Genomic DNA, 12101 nt, shown 5'->3' on the forward strand with positions numbered 1-12101 from the left:
AAGCTGTCCCAACACCAGAGCTTTCTTTTCAGCACCATGGAGTGAATCCTTACCACCGCTACACCTGGTTATCAGTGGAGCCTTGTTTAGCAGCAAAGCAGTTCATTCAGCCTCATTTACTGCCTTTAAAAAAAAACATTGCTGATATGGCTGACTTGCTTAAACAAATGTGGTTTCTACTGACAATTGAGATGTACAAACTATGGCAGAAGGGGACGAAGAGCGGATAAGAGGCAATCCGTCATTTCTATTAAGATATTAATGAGCGAGCTAGGATGGACACGAAGTCAGAACAATAAATAATGGGGGCATATAAGCAGACAATGAAAGCTCTTACAATATTCAATGATTATATTTCTCTAAAACAGGCTATAGGCTACATGTACACCTCCAAGTCAGAACAGTAGGCTAAGTTATGAGGGGGAAAGGGACCAAATTATTAAGGTGAGGCACATGGGCTACTAACAGCTTACTACACAACATACACTTAGTATTACTTTCTTAGCTACGGCATACAAATCTCCCTGGCACATTACATCATTTATGCAGCAGCATAAAATACATTTTTGGACTCACCTTGTTGTGCTGTGCTCACTTGAACAGGAAGGTGGCGCGGCGGTCTTTGTAGGAAAATGTCATCAAAGTCTGGCATTCTCTGGATTTATGGTGCTTTCAAGACAACTGGGAACTCTGGGAAAAAAACTAGGTTGAATCATGACTTCAGTGGTCTTCAGGTCAGAGCTCTAGAAAGAGGCCAGTGTTCCTGACTTGGAATTACAAGTTGGATGACCGTTCAAAACGTATTTTCCCAGTCGGAGCTAGTTTTTTTCAGAGTTCCCAGTTCTATTGAACTGACTGACGTCTGAGATTTCCCAGTTCTGAGTTTCCAGTTGTTTTGAAAGCACTGAGCTAGGCTGAACCACCTCCATTTTGGAGCTGCCTTACTCAAGAAAGCAAAAAAGAGACCATGTTTGTATTGTTTTATTAAACTCAATGATTCTTTAAAAAAAAAAAAAAAAATTTTTTATTTTTTTTACAATGTTTGCAAACTGATATGTGACACGTTTAATTGCCAAAATAACATGTAAAACAGGCACACGTTTTTTTAAAATATATATTTTTAATTTTTTTATTAGCTAAACAGGTGGGGGCTCAAGACGCCCACTGGACGTATCCACTCCGACCCTAACCAGGAGTAGTTCTGTGAGTCCTAAAGACAATTGAATTCATGATAGAAATATCAGAACTTCAGTGGAATACCATTTTATCCCACTATAAAAAGATCTCAGTCTAGATAAATATGTTGAAACTTTAGTAGGGAAACTTCATAGCTTATAAGTAAATGATCATTTTTTTGTTAAATCAGCTAGAAGCCTGCAAGACACCTCCAAGCCTTTAAACCTCGGAATTATAACAAGACACTGTTCCTCGTTTCCTTTGTGCTTTCAAATCATGTCTGTGTAATTGTAAAAGTTTTTTAAAAAGATGTACGAAAATACTCAAACCTCCCCTCTGAAAACAACAGAATTATTCAAGTGACGAAGGCAGTAGTACTGTAGTTGAATAATTCATCTCTATCAGGCCTATTGGTGATTGGCTGCTCAGGAAGCTATCATATTTTTTAATATTTTATTTATTTATTTGACCTTTATTTACTGCAATTTATGCCGTTCTTCAGTTAAGAACAAATTCTTATTTTCAATGACTGCCTAGGAACAGTGGGTTAACTGCCTGTTCAGGGGCAGAACGACAGATTTGTACCTTGTCAGCTCGGCGATTTGAACTTACAACCTTTCGGTTACTAGTCCAACGCTCTAACCACTAGGCTACCCTGCCGCCCCATACAGGTGCTCACTTATATTCTCCCCCTTTATTCTTCTTTTTGCTTCCACCTCCAAAGATGGCTGCCGCGATACCTGCAACAGCAAGGACTCCAAAGCCCACCATTGCGGCCATTCCCACTGTTTCCACAGCCTGCTGAACCTGGCAGAAAAATACATTCATTTGAATGAATGACTGATTCAGAAATAGTCATAGATGCTTTGAATGTATAACAACAAGTAATCCAGTTACTCTACACTCTCTTGACACACAGTAATAGCTTGAGAATGTCATTATGGCTCACAAGATAACTCTATGCTGAGCACAGTACACCTATTGTTGAGCACCAGTCCAGTGTACCTACCTGTCGAGACTCAGCCTTCCCATATCTCAGCTCTGTGACAAAGTGCTCACAGTTCCCCTTGAAGACACAGAAGGGCAGCTCCTGGTCCACATAGGCCTGGGCGTCCTTCAGTATCTCACAGATGGGTCTGACCTATAATAATATAATGCATGACATTTAGCAGATCATTTTATGCTAAGCAATTTATGCCATTTAGCAGACGTTTTTATCTTAAGCGAACTTACACTAGTGCATGCATACATTTTCATTTGGTTGGCCCCAGCGGGAATCAAAACACTATTCTGGCATTACAAGCACCATGCTCTATCAACTGAGCCACATAGGATCACACAGGCTGGCACCTTATTCCCAGCGGTGGAAAAAGTACCCAAGTGTCATACTTGAGTAAAAGTAAAGATACCTTTAATAGAAAATGACTTAAGTAAAAGTGAAAGTCACCCAGTAAAATACTACTTGAGTAAAAGTCTCAAAGGTATTTTGGTTTTAAATATACTTAAGTATCAAAAGTAAATGGAATTGCTAAAATGTACTTAAGTATCAAAAGCAAAAGTAAACCATTTCAAACATATTAAATAAAACAGACAGAATCATTTTCTTTTATTTATTTATTCGCAGACAGCCAAGGGCACACTCCAACACTCAGACATCATTTACAAATGAAGCATTTGTGTTTAGTGAGTCCGCCAGATCAGAGGCAGTAGGGATGACCAGGGATGTTCTCTTTTTAAGTACTTTTGGGTTTCAGGGAAAATGTATGGAGTAAAAAGTACATCTTTTTTTAGGAACGTAGTGAAGTAAAAGTAAAAGTTGGCAAAAATATAAATAGTAAAGTAAAGTACAGATACCCCCCAAAAATACTTAAGTAGTACACTATGTTTGACCAGGGCCCCATGGGGTGCTATTTTGGGTCGCAACAATACTGTACTTACTGTACTTACCTGGTAATCCTTATCAAGCTGGTTGTTGATGCACCACTGATCATGCCCCACCACGTCCCAGATCTTTTCCTTCTTCACCTTAGCCTTGTCACTGAGCACAGACATCAGGCTGTTGGAACTGGCTCCAGGGACCTCGGCTGGGGAGCAAAGAGACATGGGAGAAGGAGAGGGAAAAGTTCCAACGGAGGGGGTGCACAGACAAAACATGTCATAAAACATATCATCAGTGCCAAAGATGAGTTTAAAGTTGAGTTTTGTCACATTAGTTTTTATCAGAAAGTATTCACACCCCTTGACATTTTCCACATTTTTGTTGCGTACAAATTTAAAATGGAAGAAATTGAGATTTTGTGTCACTGGCCTACACACAATAACCCATAATGCCAAAGTGCTTTTCATTTTTTTTATTTTTTTTTTTTTACAAATGAATTAAAAATGAAAATCTGAAATGTCTTCAGTCAATAAGTATCCCTTTGTTATGACAAGCCTAAATAAGTTCAAGGGTAAACATAATACGTTTTTTGTCTTCACCTTTCAGCAGAACAATATTCTAAAACACAGGGTCAAATATACACTGGAGTTGTTTACCAGGGCGACAATGAATGTTCCTGAGTGGCCTAGTAGCAGTTTTGACTTAAATCGTCATGAAAATCTATGGAAAAACTTGAAAATAGCTGTCTAGCAATAATCAACAACCAACTTGACAGAGCTTGAGGATTTTTTTAAAGAATAATGAGCAAATATTGTACAATCCAAGTGTACAATATCTCTTAGAGACTTACCCAGAAAGACTCACAGATGTCATCGCTGCCTAATGTGATTCAAACATTGACTTGGGGACAAATACTTCTAATCAAAAAACAGTGCATTCAGAAAGAATTCAGACCCCTTGACTTTTTCCACATTTTGTTACGTTACAGACTTATTCTAAAATATCAATCTACGCACAATACCCCATAATAGCAAAGCAAAAACAGGTTTTTAGAAATGCTAGCAAATGTATAAAAATAAAAACTGAAATACCTTATTATTATTTTGCATCTTCAAAGTGGTAGGCATGTTGTTTAAATCAAATGATACAAACCCCCCAAAAATCTATTTTAATTCCAGGTTGTAAGGCAACAAAATAGGAAAAATGCCAAGGGGGGTGAATACTTTCACAAGCCACTGTATGTAGGCTACTGTATATAAATGGTTGAGTGCACTATATCTTCTAAAATAAAGATTTGATCATACTCAATAGTATAACTCACAGGGTGGGGCCAGGTGAACGACAAAACCGTCACCAACGTACAAAGTCCAGTGCTGGAAGTTGCATCTGAATATCTCTATCAGGTCCCCTGGCTCTGGCTTCTCATCGTACTGTCAAGGGAGAAATAATAAGTAGGATTTGGCAAATCTGTGTATTGCCACATACAGGGGTGTTGTTGCTAGACACCCTCTTGTTGAAGTATGCAACCGCCAACCAACTGCCAAGTATGCCGTTCTGAAAGGGAAAGTGCTCAGATCTCGTCGTGCAAACACTACTTTGTACAAACAAAATGTAAATATTTGCATAAAAACAGATTACACAGAGACAGTGGACACAATCAACATTTGGATTGGACTTTACTTACCAATGTTGGAGCCATGGTTACCGTTATTTCCTTTCCACAGTTGATTTCCCTTCTGCTTGTAAATAACTTTACGTTTTTCCTGAGCTTTATCTCGACCCTGTAAAGTCAGAACAAAATCTATATGTTATATTTAGGGGGGCTGTTTTCCTAAGACATTAGCTAACAAAATATTATGCAATAAACTAGATACTGATCTAATTTCACTATGTTCTGGTGTCTATAAAAAAATCAGTGGAGTGTATTCATGGATGCCAAGGAGAGCCAGGGTACACCAAAAAAATTAAATAATATATATATATATAATTTTTCAATTACTTTTGTCTCTCCGTTTCAGAATTTTTCTTCAATTCATTCCCAAGAGGCTGAATGTATCTATGGAGCAAGATAGCTGCCAAAAGCTAAAACGTATGTATCGTTAGGATCGTAAGGAAATCGATATGTAAATTGTTAGGATCCTAAGAAAAGCCATGTGTGAAACAGAAAACGTAACCGTTAAATTAGATCTGTAAACGTACAAACCCTATGATACGACCGTTAAATTAGATCTGTAAACGTACAAACCCTATGATACGACCGTTAAATTAGATCTGTAAACGTACAAACCCTATGATACGACCGTTAAATTAGATCTGTAAACGTACAAACCCTATGATACGACCGTTAAATTAGATCTGTAAACGTACAAACCCTATGATACGACCGTTAAATTAGATCTGTAAACGTACAAACCCTATGATACGACCGTTAAATTAGATCTGTAAACGTACAAACCCTATGATACGACTATGGATGAACATTTACACGTTTCATTCTTACTTTACGTCTCCCTTTACTCGGGTTACACATCTTTTTTTATAAGCACAAACGTGTGACATCTGCAAAGGACATGAACCGAATGTAGCTAGTCAAAGATCGCTAGTCAATCATGCAACTCTAGCCAAGACTTTATAGTTGATTTGCAGCTTCCGGTTTCATTTCCAGAATAATAGTCTAGAGCATTCCATAAGGACGTTATAACAGTAGATGACGTAATACAGGCTTGGGCCTTCAGCAAATTACTTGTGTGAGAATTGTATTATAAAGACACAGAAGACCCTTGTCTAAAATAATCACCTGAGTTGCAAAATAGAAAGTAAATATGATTTAGGCTAGGCCTATTCCACTATCTAAATATGCCATACTGTTGTGTGTTATCTAACAGTCATATAATTGCATCATTTATTTTTTAATAGCCGCGTGGGGGCTACTGTGGTGATCATGTACACTTTTTCCCGTATTTGGGAGCACGGACTGTAGGCCTTATACTAGGCATTTTGACTGTTGTATTTGCGAATTCCACTCTGTATGTAGGCTTGTAGCCATTTGCATTGCACAACCCCATCACGCAGAGGCTATATCCATATCAATAAATTAGATTAAAGAAATATTGATTAAGTCTTAGCTATAACCTGTCCTGAGCTAAATAGCCAAGGGGTCCCAAATGGTCAAGACTATGAATAGCCTATTCTTATTGCCACTGCATGTGCTTCTTCAACTATTTAGTTTCAAATGTATTTAGAGGCCTGTGAGCTGGGTCCTCTTTTTAAGGGGAGGCCTATAATAAAAGCAGTAATAAAACACAAATAGAGTACTGCAAGACACCAGTACACAAAATGATAGCCTAAATTGCAATGCCTACAGGTTTGTAGATAGGCCTAAATGAAACATTGAAATATTAGTAATATAGAATGGAGAATTTTAACTTGAAAACATGCAGGATACCTCTTTCTGGTTTCCCTTACTTCCGTTTTTTGTATACTGTGTTATGCTTGTTCTCATAGTACTCCTCACAAGTTTTTATTGTTGGTGAGATGAAATTGCCAAAACTTGGAAAGGTATTATTGTACATCAGAATTGCAACACAAGATTTGTTCAAGACTAAAAGTTTTCTCCGTAATCACAACATGGTGTTTATATGTTCACAGATTAAATTTCACATTTACCTTTCACGCATGGCTTTTCTTACGATCCTAACAATTTACGTATGGATTTTCTTACGATCCTAACGATTCATACGTTCAACCTTTTGGCAGCTATCTGGCTCCATATGTATCTCACCGGAGAAAGCATGTGAGCGACCAAAACAGTGCCCCTCTGTCTCTTTATGTGTAGGCCATCTATCTGATGCTGTCTGGTTCAAACAAGCATGACATTGTTGCCGCCCATAGCATTGAATGGAATGCAAGGGAAGCATGCGTGCATTTAGCTTACCTTGATTAAAAAAAGTATAAAAAATGTGCCAATCAGCGTTGAGCTAAACTGAGCGAGCTCAACTGTGAATGGTCTTGGCGCACCAAAAGAAAGTGTCAAGGGAAGCCAGCTTGGATTTTGGTGTCACTCCTATCAAATCACATTGAGCGCATACGTCATTGACAGAAACAACTTGAATTGTTGCATCTTGTTGTCGTCCGGTGGCTAGCTAGCTAGCTAAAATGGTCCCTTTCCTAAATTAGCCATGGATGGAGATAGAGATTTGAACATGTGGTTTTACTTAATTCTCCTTACTGGCCAATGATTGTAACGGTGATTCTGATCCAACCATTAATTCATACATTGTTGTGCCCCTGGCCTGAGAGGATGGAAGTGCAATATGTAGCTAGATGTAGAAGGCTAATGTTAACTAGCTAACATTGCCCATGAATGGAAGTCAGCCTAGCAAACAACCATTTTAGCAAGGTAGCCTAGGACAACAAGAAATAAAAGCCTGTCCTGTATGACAGAGTGATAGACTGTTTTGTCAACATGAAAGAGAGGAGGATGGCATTGGAGGTTCTCGACAAGTAGGGTGTAAACATATTTTTCTACTTGCACAAACAGAAATCAGAACCATGGACAGCCGCATCTTAAATATATATATAGAGAGAGCGAACAGACACAGAGAGCATGGGCTCCTGAGTTCTTCTGCAAAAAGATAGAATTTAGAGTTGGATAAATGTAAATAAACTTGAATTTTTTTCGCTAGGACATCAAAACCTTCATTCCATAACTAAAACCTTCATTTTGAACAAAATTACCTGAATGGACTATTACTAGCAAGAATTATCAAGAAGAAAAAAAACTTCTAACAAACCAAAACCTGCATAAGAAACACAGCGGAATATGGAAACACCATCTAACAGAAAACTAGGTGAATAATGTTCAGTCTGAACTTACTTCTGAAGACAAAAATTAAAAGACAATCTCTTGGTAATATTGTTATATAAAGCTTAATAAATAAGGATACGAAGCTGCTATGAAAGAAACTGACTGAAATTCGCACAGAAGTGTGAAGTGAGAGGTGTGAAAACTCTTGAGCCTAACAATGGCAGGAGAGTTTCCCGTCCCATTGGTGCAGAGGTAACTGCCCACAAAATTAGGTGGAAACTGAGCTGCACTTCCTAGCCTCCTGCCCAATGTATGACCATATTAGAGACACATATTTCCCTCAGATCACACAGATCCAAAGAACTCCAAAACAAACTCAATTTTGATAAACTCCCATATCTACTGGGTGAAATCCCACAGTGTGCCATCACAGCAGCAAGATTTGTGACCTGTTGCCACAAGAAAAGAGCAACCAGTGAAGAACAAACACCATTATAGATACAACCCTTATTTATGCTTATTTATTTTCCCTTTTGTACATTGTTACAAAACTATATATATACATAATATGACATTTGTAATGTCTTTATTGTTTTGAAACTTCTGTATGTGTAATGTTTACTGTTCATTTGTATTGTTTATTTCACTTTTGTATATTATCTACCTCACTTGCTTTGGCAATGTTAACACATGTTTCCCATGCCAATAAAACCCTTGAATTGAATTGAATTAAAATACAGTACCCCCTGGATTCATCTATATTTTTAACTGATATGCAGCCTTCAATTGTAAATTACATCAATAAGAAACAATATTGTTGCTTTGATCACATCAGAAGATATCCTCCTCAGAATCTCCAAAATACAACAGCCACAGGACAACTTTATTCGGCCGTCTTAAAGGACCATTCGCCGTCACTCACACTGTTGGGGCGAGTGACTCTGAACTTAAAATGGCTAGCCCCAAGTCGTTCTTTGTTTCTCTGGGGCTTTATGCTATTTGCCTCATGACTCCTGCGTGTGTAACAGTATAGCTTCTGTCCCTCTCCTCGCCCCAACCTGGGCTCCAACCAGGGACCCTCTGCACACATCAACCAGTTACTCACGAAGCATCGTTACCCATCACGCCACAAAAGCTGCGGCCCTTGCAGAGCAAGGGGAACAACTACTTCTAGGTCTCAGAGCGAGTGACGTCACCAACTGAAACACTATTAACGCGCACCACCGCTAACTAGCTAGCCATTTCACATCGGCCACACGTGCTTTGTTGACTATGAACTTTCTTGTTTACCCAACCGTGGGTTCTAACCACCTCTCGCCAGCTTTGTATTCATGTTACCTGATGAAATTGCTTTACAATATGATCTTGTGCATGTATACCCAGGCCAATTTACTGTTGCTAACCCCAATTCTGGTTTCTGCTCTGATATCTGCTTCACAGATTTCTGCTCTCGTAAAAGCCTGGGTTTTCTGCATGTTAACACTAGAAGGTTTTAACATAAAATGTATCAATTGAAAGTGTGGGTTCACAGCTCCAATCCAGATGTGTTTGTCATTACTGAGACGGTGTTAAGAAAGAGTGTTTTGAATACTGATGTTAACCTTTCTGGTTATAACCTTTTTCGGCAAGACAGATCTTCCAAAGGTGGAGTGGCAATCTTTACCAAGGCCACCTTCAGTGCTCGGTTGTCTCCACCAAGTCTGTCCCCAAACAACTTGATTTCCTGGTTTTACGCATTAAACGTTCAAATAACTCTTTGTTGACTTGTTGCTGGATGTTATCGGCCACCATGATCCCCTCTGTCGAAGACACCTGGACCATCTTTTGTTAAATTTTCAGTGGTATCGTTAACAAATACGCACCCATTAAGAAAATGATCATTAAAAATAGGTTCAGTCCCTGGTTCGACCGTGATCTGTCAGAGTTACTCCACCTCAAGAATTCCATCTGGCAAATCGCTCGGCACACGCATACTCAGGCTGACTGGCTCTCGTTCAGGCAAATTAGAAATAAGTGCACTCAGGCTATCAAGAAGGCCAAAGTTAGTTACTTTAAGGAGCAGTTCTCTCTCTGTGGGTCTAACTGCAAGAAGTTCTGGAAAACGGTTAAAGACCTGGAGAATAAACCCTCCTCCTCACAGCTGCCCATGTCCCTTAATGTTGATGATGTGGTTGTTACTGACAAGGAGCACATGGCTGAGCTCTTTAATCACCACTTCATTAAGTCAGGATTCCTATTTGACTCAGCCATGACTCCTTGAACCATTAAACATTTAATCATATCCCACCCCTTCTAATGCAACTTTCCCTGATGCTGCTCCCTCTTTTTCCCCTGCCATGCTACAAAGTCTCCCTGCAGGCGGTCACTGAGTCTGAGGTGCTAAAGGAGCTCCTTAAACTTGACCCCAACAAAAACATCTGGGCCAGATGGTTTAGACGCTTTCTTCTTTAAGGTTGCTGCCCCTATCATCGCCAAGCCTGTCTCTCCTCTCTAGAGAGGTTCCCATTGCTTGGAAGGCAGCCACTGGGCATCCTTTATTTAAAGGGCGAGACCAAACTGATCCTAACTGTTATAGGCCTATTTCTATTTTGCCCTGTTTATCAAAAGTGTTGGAAAAACTTGCCAAAAATGAACTGACTGGCTTTCTTGACGTCTATAGTATTCTCTCGGGTACACAATCTGGTTTCCGCTTAGGTTATGGATGTGTCACTGCAACCTTAAAGGTCCTCAATGATGTCACCATTGCCCTTGATTCTAAGAAATGTTGTGCTGCTATTTTTATTGACTTGGCCAAAGCATTTGATACGCTAGACCATTCCATTCTTGTGGGTCGGCTAAGGATTATTGGTGTCTCTGAGGGGTCTTTGGCCTGGTTTGCTAACTACCTCTCTCAAAGAGTGCAGTGTATAAAGTCAGAACATCTGCTGTCTCAGCCACTGTCTGTCACCAAGGGAGTACCCCAAAGGCTCGATCCTAGGTCCCACGCTCTTCTCAATTTACATCAACAACATAGCACAAGCAGTAGGAAGTGCTCTCATCCATTTATATGCAGATGACACAGTCTTATACTCAGCTGGCCCCTCCCCGGATTTTGTATTAAACGCTCTATAACAAAGCTTTCTTAGTGTCCAATAAGCTTTCTCTGTCCTTAACCTTGTTCTGAACAACTCTAAAACAAAGTTAATCTGGTTTGGTAGCAAGAATGCCCCTCTCCCCACTGGTGTGATTACTACCTCTGAGGGTTTAGAGCTTGAGGTAGTCACCTCATACAAGTACTTGGGAGTATGGCTAGATGGTACACTGTCCTTCTCTCAGCACATATCAAAGCTACAGGCTAAGGTTAAATCTAGACTTGGTTTCCTCTATGGTAATCGCTCCTCTTTCACCCCAGCTGCCAAACTAACCCTGATTCAGATGACCATCCTACCCATGTTAGACTACAGAGACGTGATTTATAGATCGGCAAGTAAGAGTGATCTCGAGCGGCTAGATGTTCTTTACCATTCGGCCATCAGATTTGCCACAAATGCTCCTTATAGGACACATCACTGCACTCTATACTACTCTGTAAACTGGCCACCTCTGTATACCCATCTCAAGGCCCACTGGTTGATGCTTATTTATAAAACCCTCTTAGGCCTCAGGCCCCCCTATCTGAGATACCTACTGCAGTCCTTATCCTCCAACATACAACACCCGTTCTGCCAGTCACATTCTGATAAAGGTTCCCAAAGCACACAGATCCCTGGGTCACTCCTCTTTTCAGTTCTCTGCAGCTAAGGCCTGGTACGAGCTGCAAAAAAATACTCAAACTGGACAGTTTTATCTACATCTGTTCATTCAAAGACTCAATCATGGACACTCTTACTGACAGTTGTGGTTGCTTCACGTGATGCATTGTTGTCTCTACTTTCTTGCCATTTGTGGTGCTATCTGTGCCCAATAATGTTTGTACCATAGTTTGTGCTGTGTCATGACTCTCCTTTGAGGATCCAAAGATCAGGTTACAGTGGATCAGCGTCTACAGAGCCCTCTCACCCGCAGAGGGGGGAAGGGATTGATGTGGGGGGTTTTATGACACCTCACGTCGATCATAAATTGTGGGCAGCAGATGACTCCTTTTGGTCTCTAGTATGGGTGAATGGAATGTCTCTTTGTTACAGAAGATTTTGCCACCCACAACATCCAACAAGGAACACTGGGACAATATATTTCAACATCTGAATGTTGGGAATGATG

General features: G+C 39.8%; 1 protein-coding gene across 2 annotated transcripts; it reads right to left on the minus strand.

Moving 5' to 3' along the window:
• Positions 1-963: 963 nt before the first annotated feature.
• On the minus strand, positions 964-5104 carry LOC115129233 (phospholipase A and acyltransferase 4-like). Of its 2 annotated transcripts, none has more exons than XM_029659351.2 (5): positions 4740-5104; positions 4377-4485; positions 3115-3260; positions 2186-2317; positions 964-1983 (listed from the first exon to the last, which is right to left on the minus strand). In XM_029659351.2, the coding sequence occupies exons 1-5, from the start codon at positions 4752-4754 to the stop codon at positions 1852-1854; spliced, it is 534 nt and encodes a 177-aa protein (XP_029515211.1). In that variant the 5' UTR covers positions 4755-5104; the 3' UTR covers positions 964-1851. The 2 variants fall into 2 exon arrangements, with proteins under 2 accessions (XP_029515211.1, XP_029515212.1); XM_029659352.2 differs by having other exon boundaries at positions 3124-3260; positions 4740-4992.
• Between the last annotated feature and the right edge of the window lie 6997 nt (positions 5105-12101).

This window comes from Oncorhynchus nerka, linkage group LG5 (genome assembly GCF_034236695.1).
Source record: "Oncorhynchus nerka isolate Pitt River linkage group LG5, Oner_Uvic_2.0, whole genome shotgun sequence".
NCBI classification, from domain to species: Eukaryota; Metazoa; Chordata; class Actinopteri; order Salmoniformes; family Salmonidae; genus Oncorhynchus; species Oncorhynchus nerka.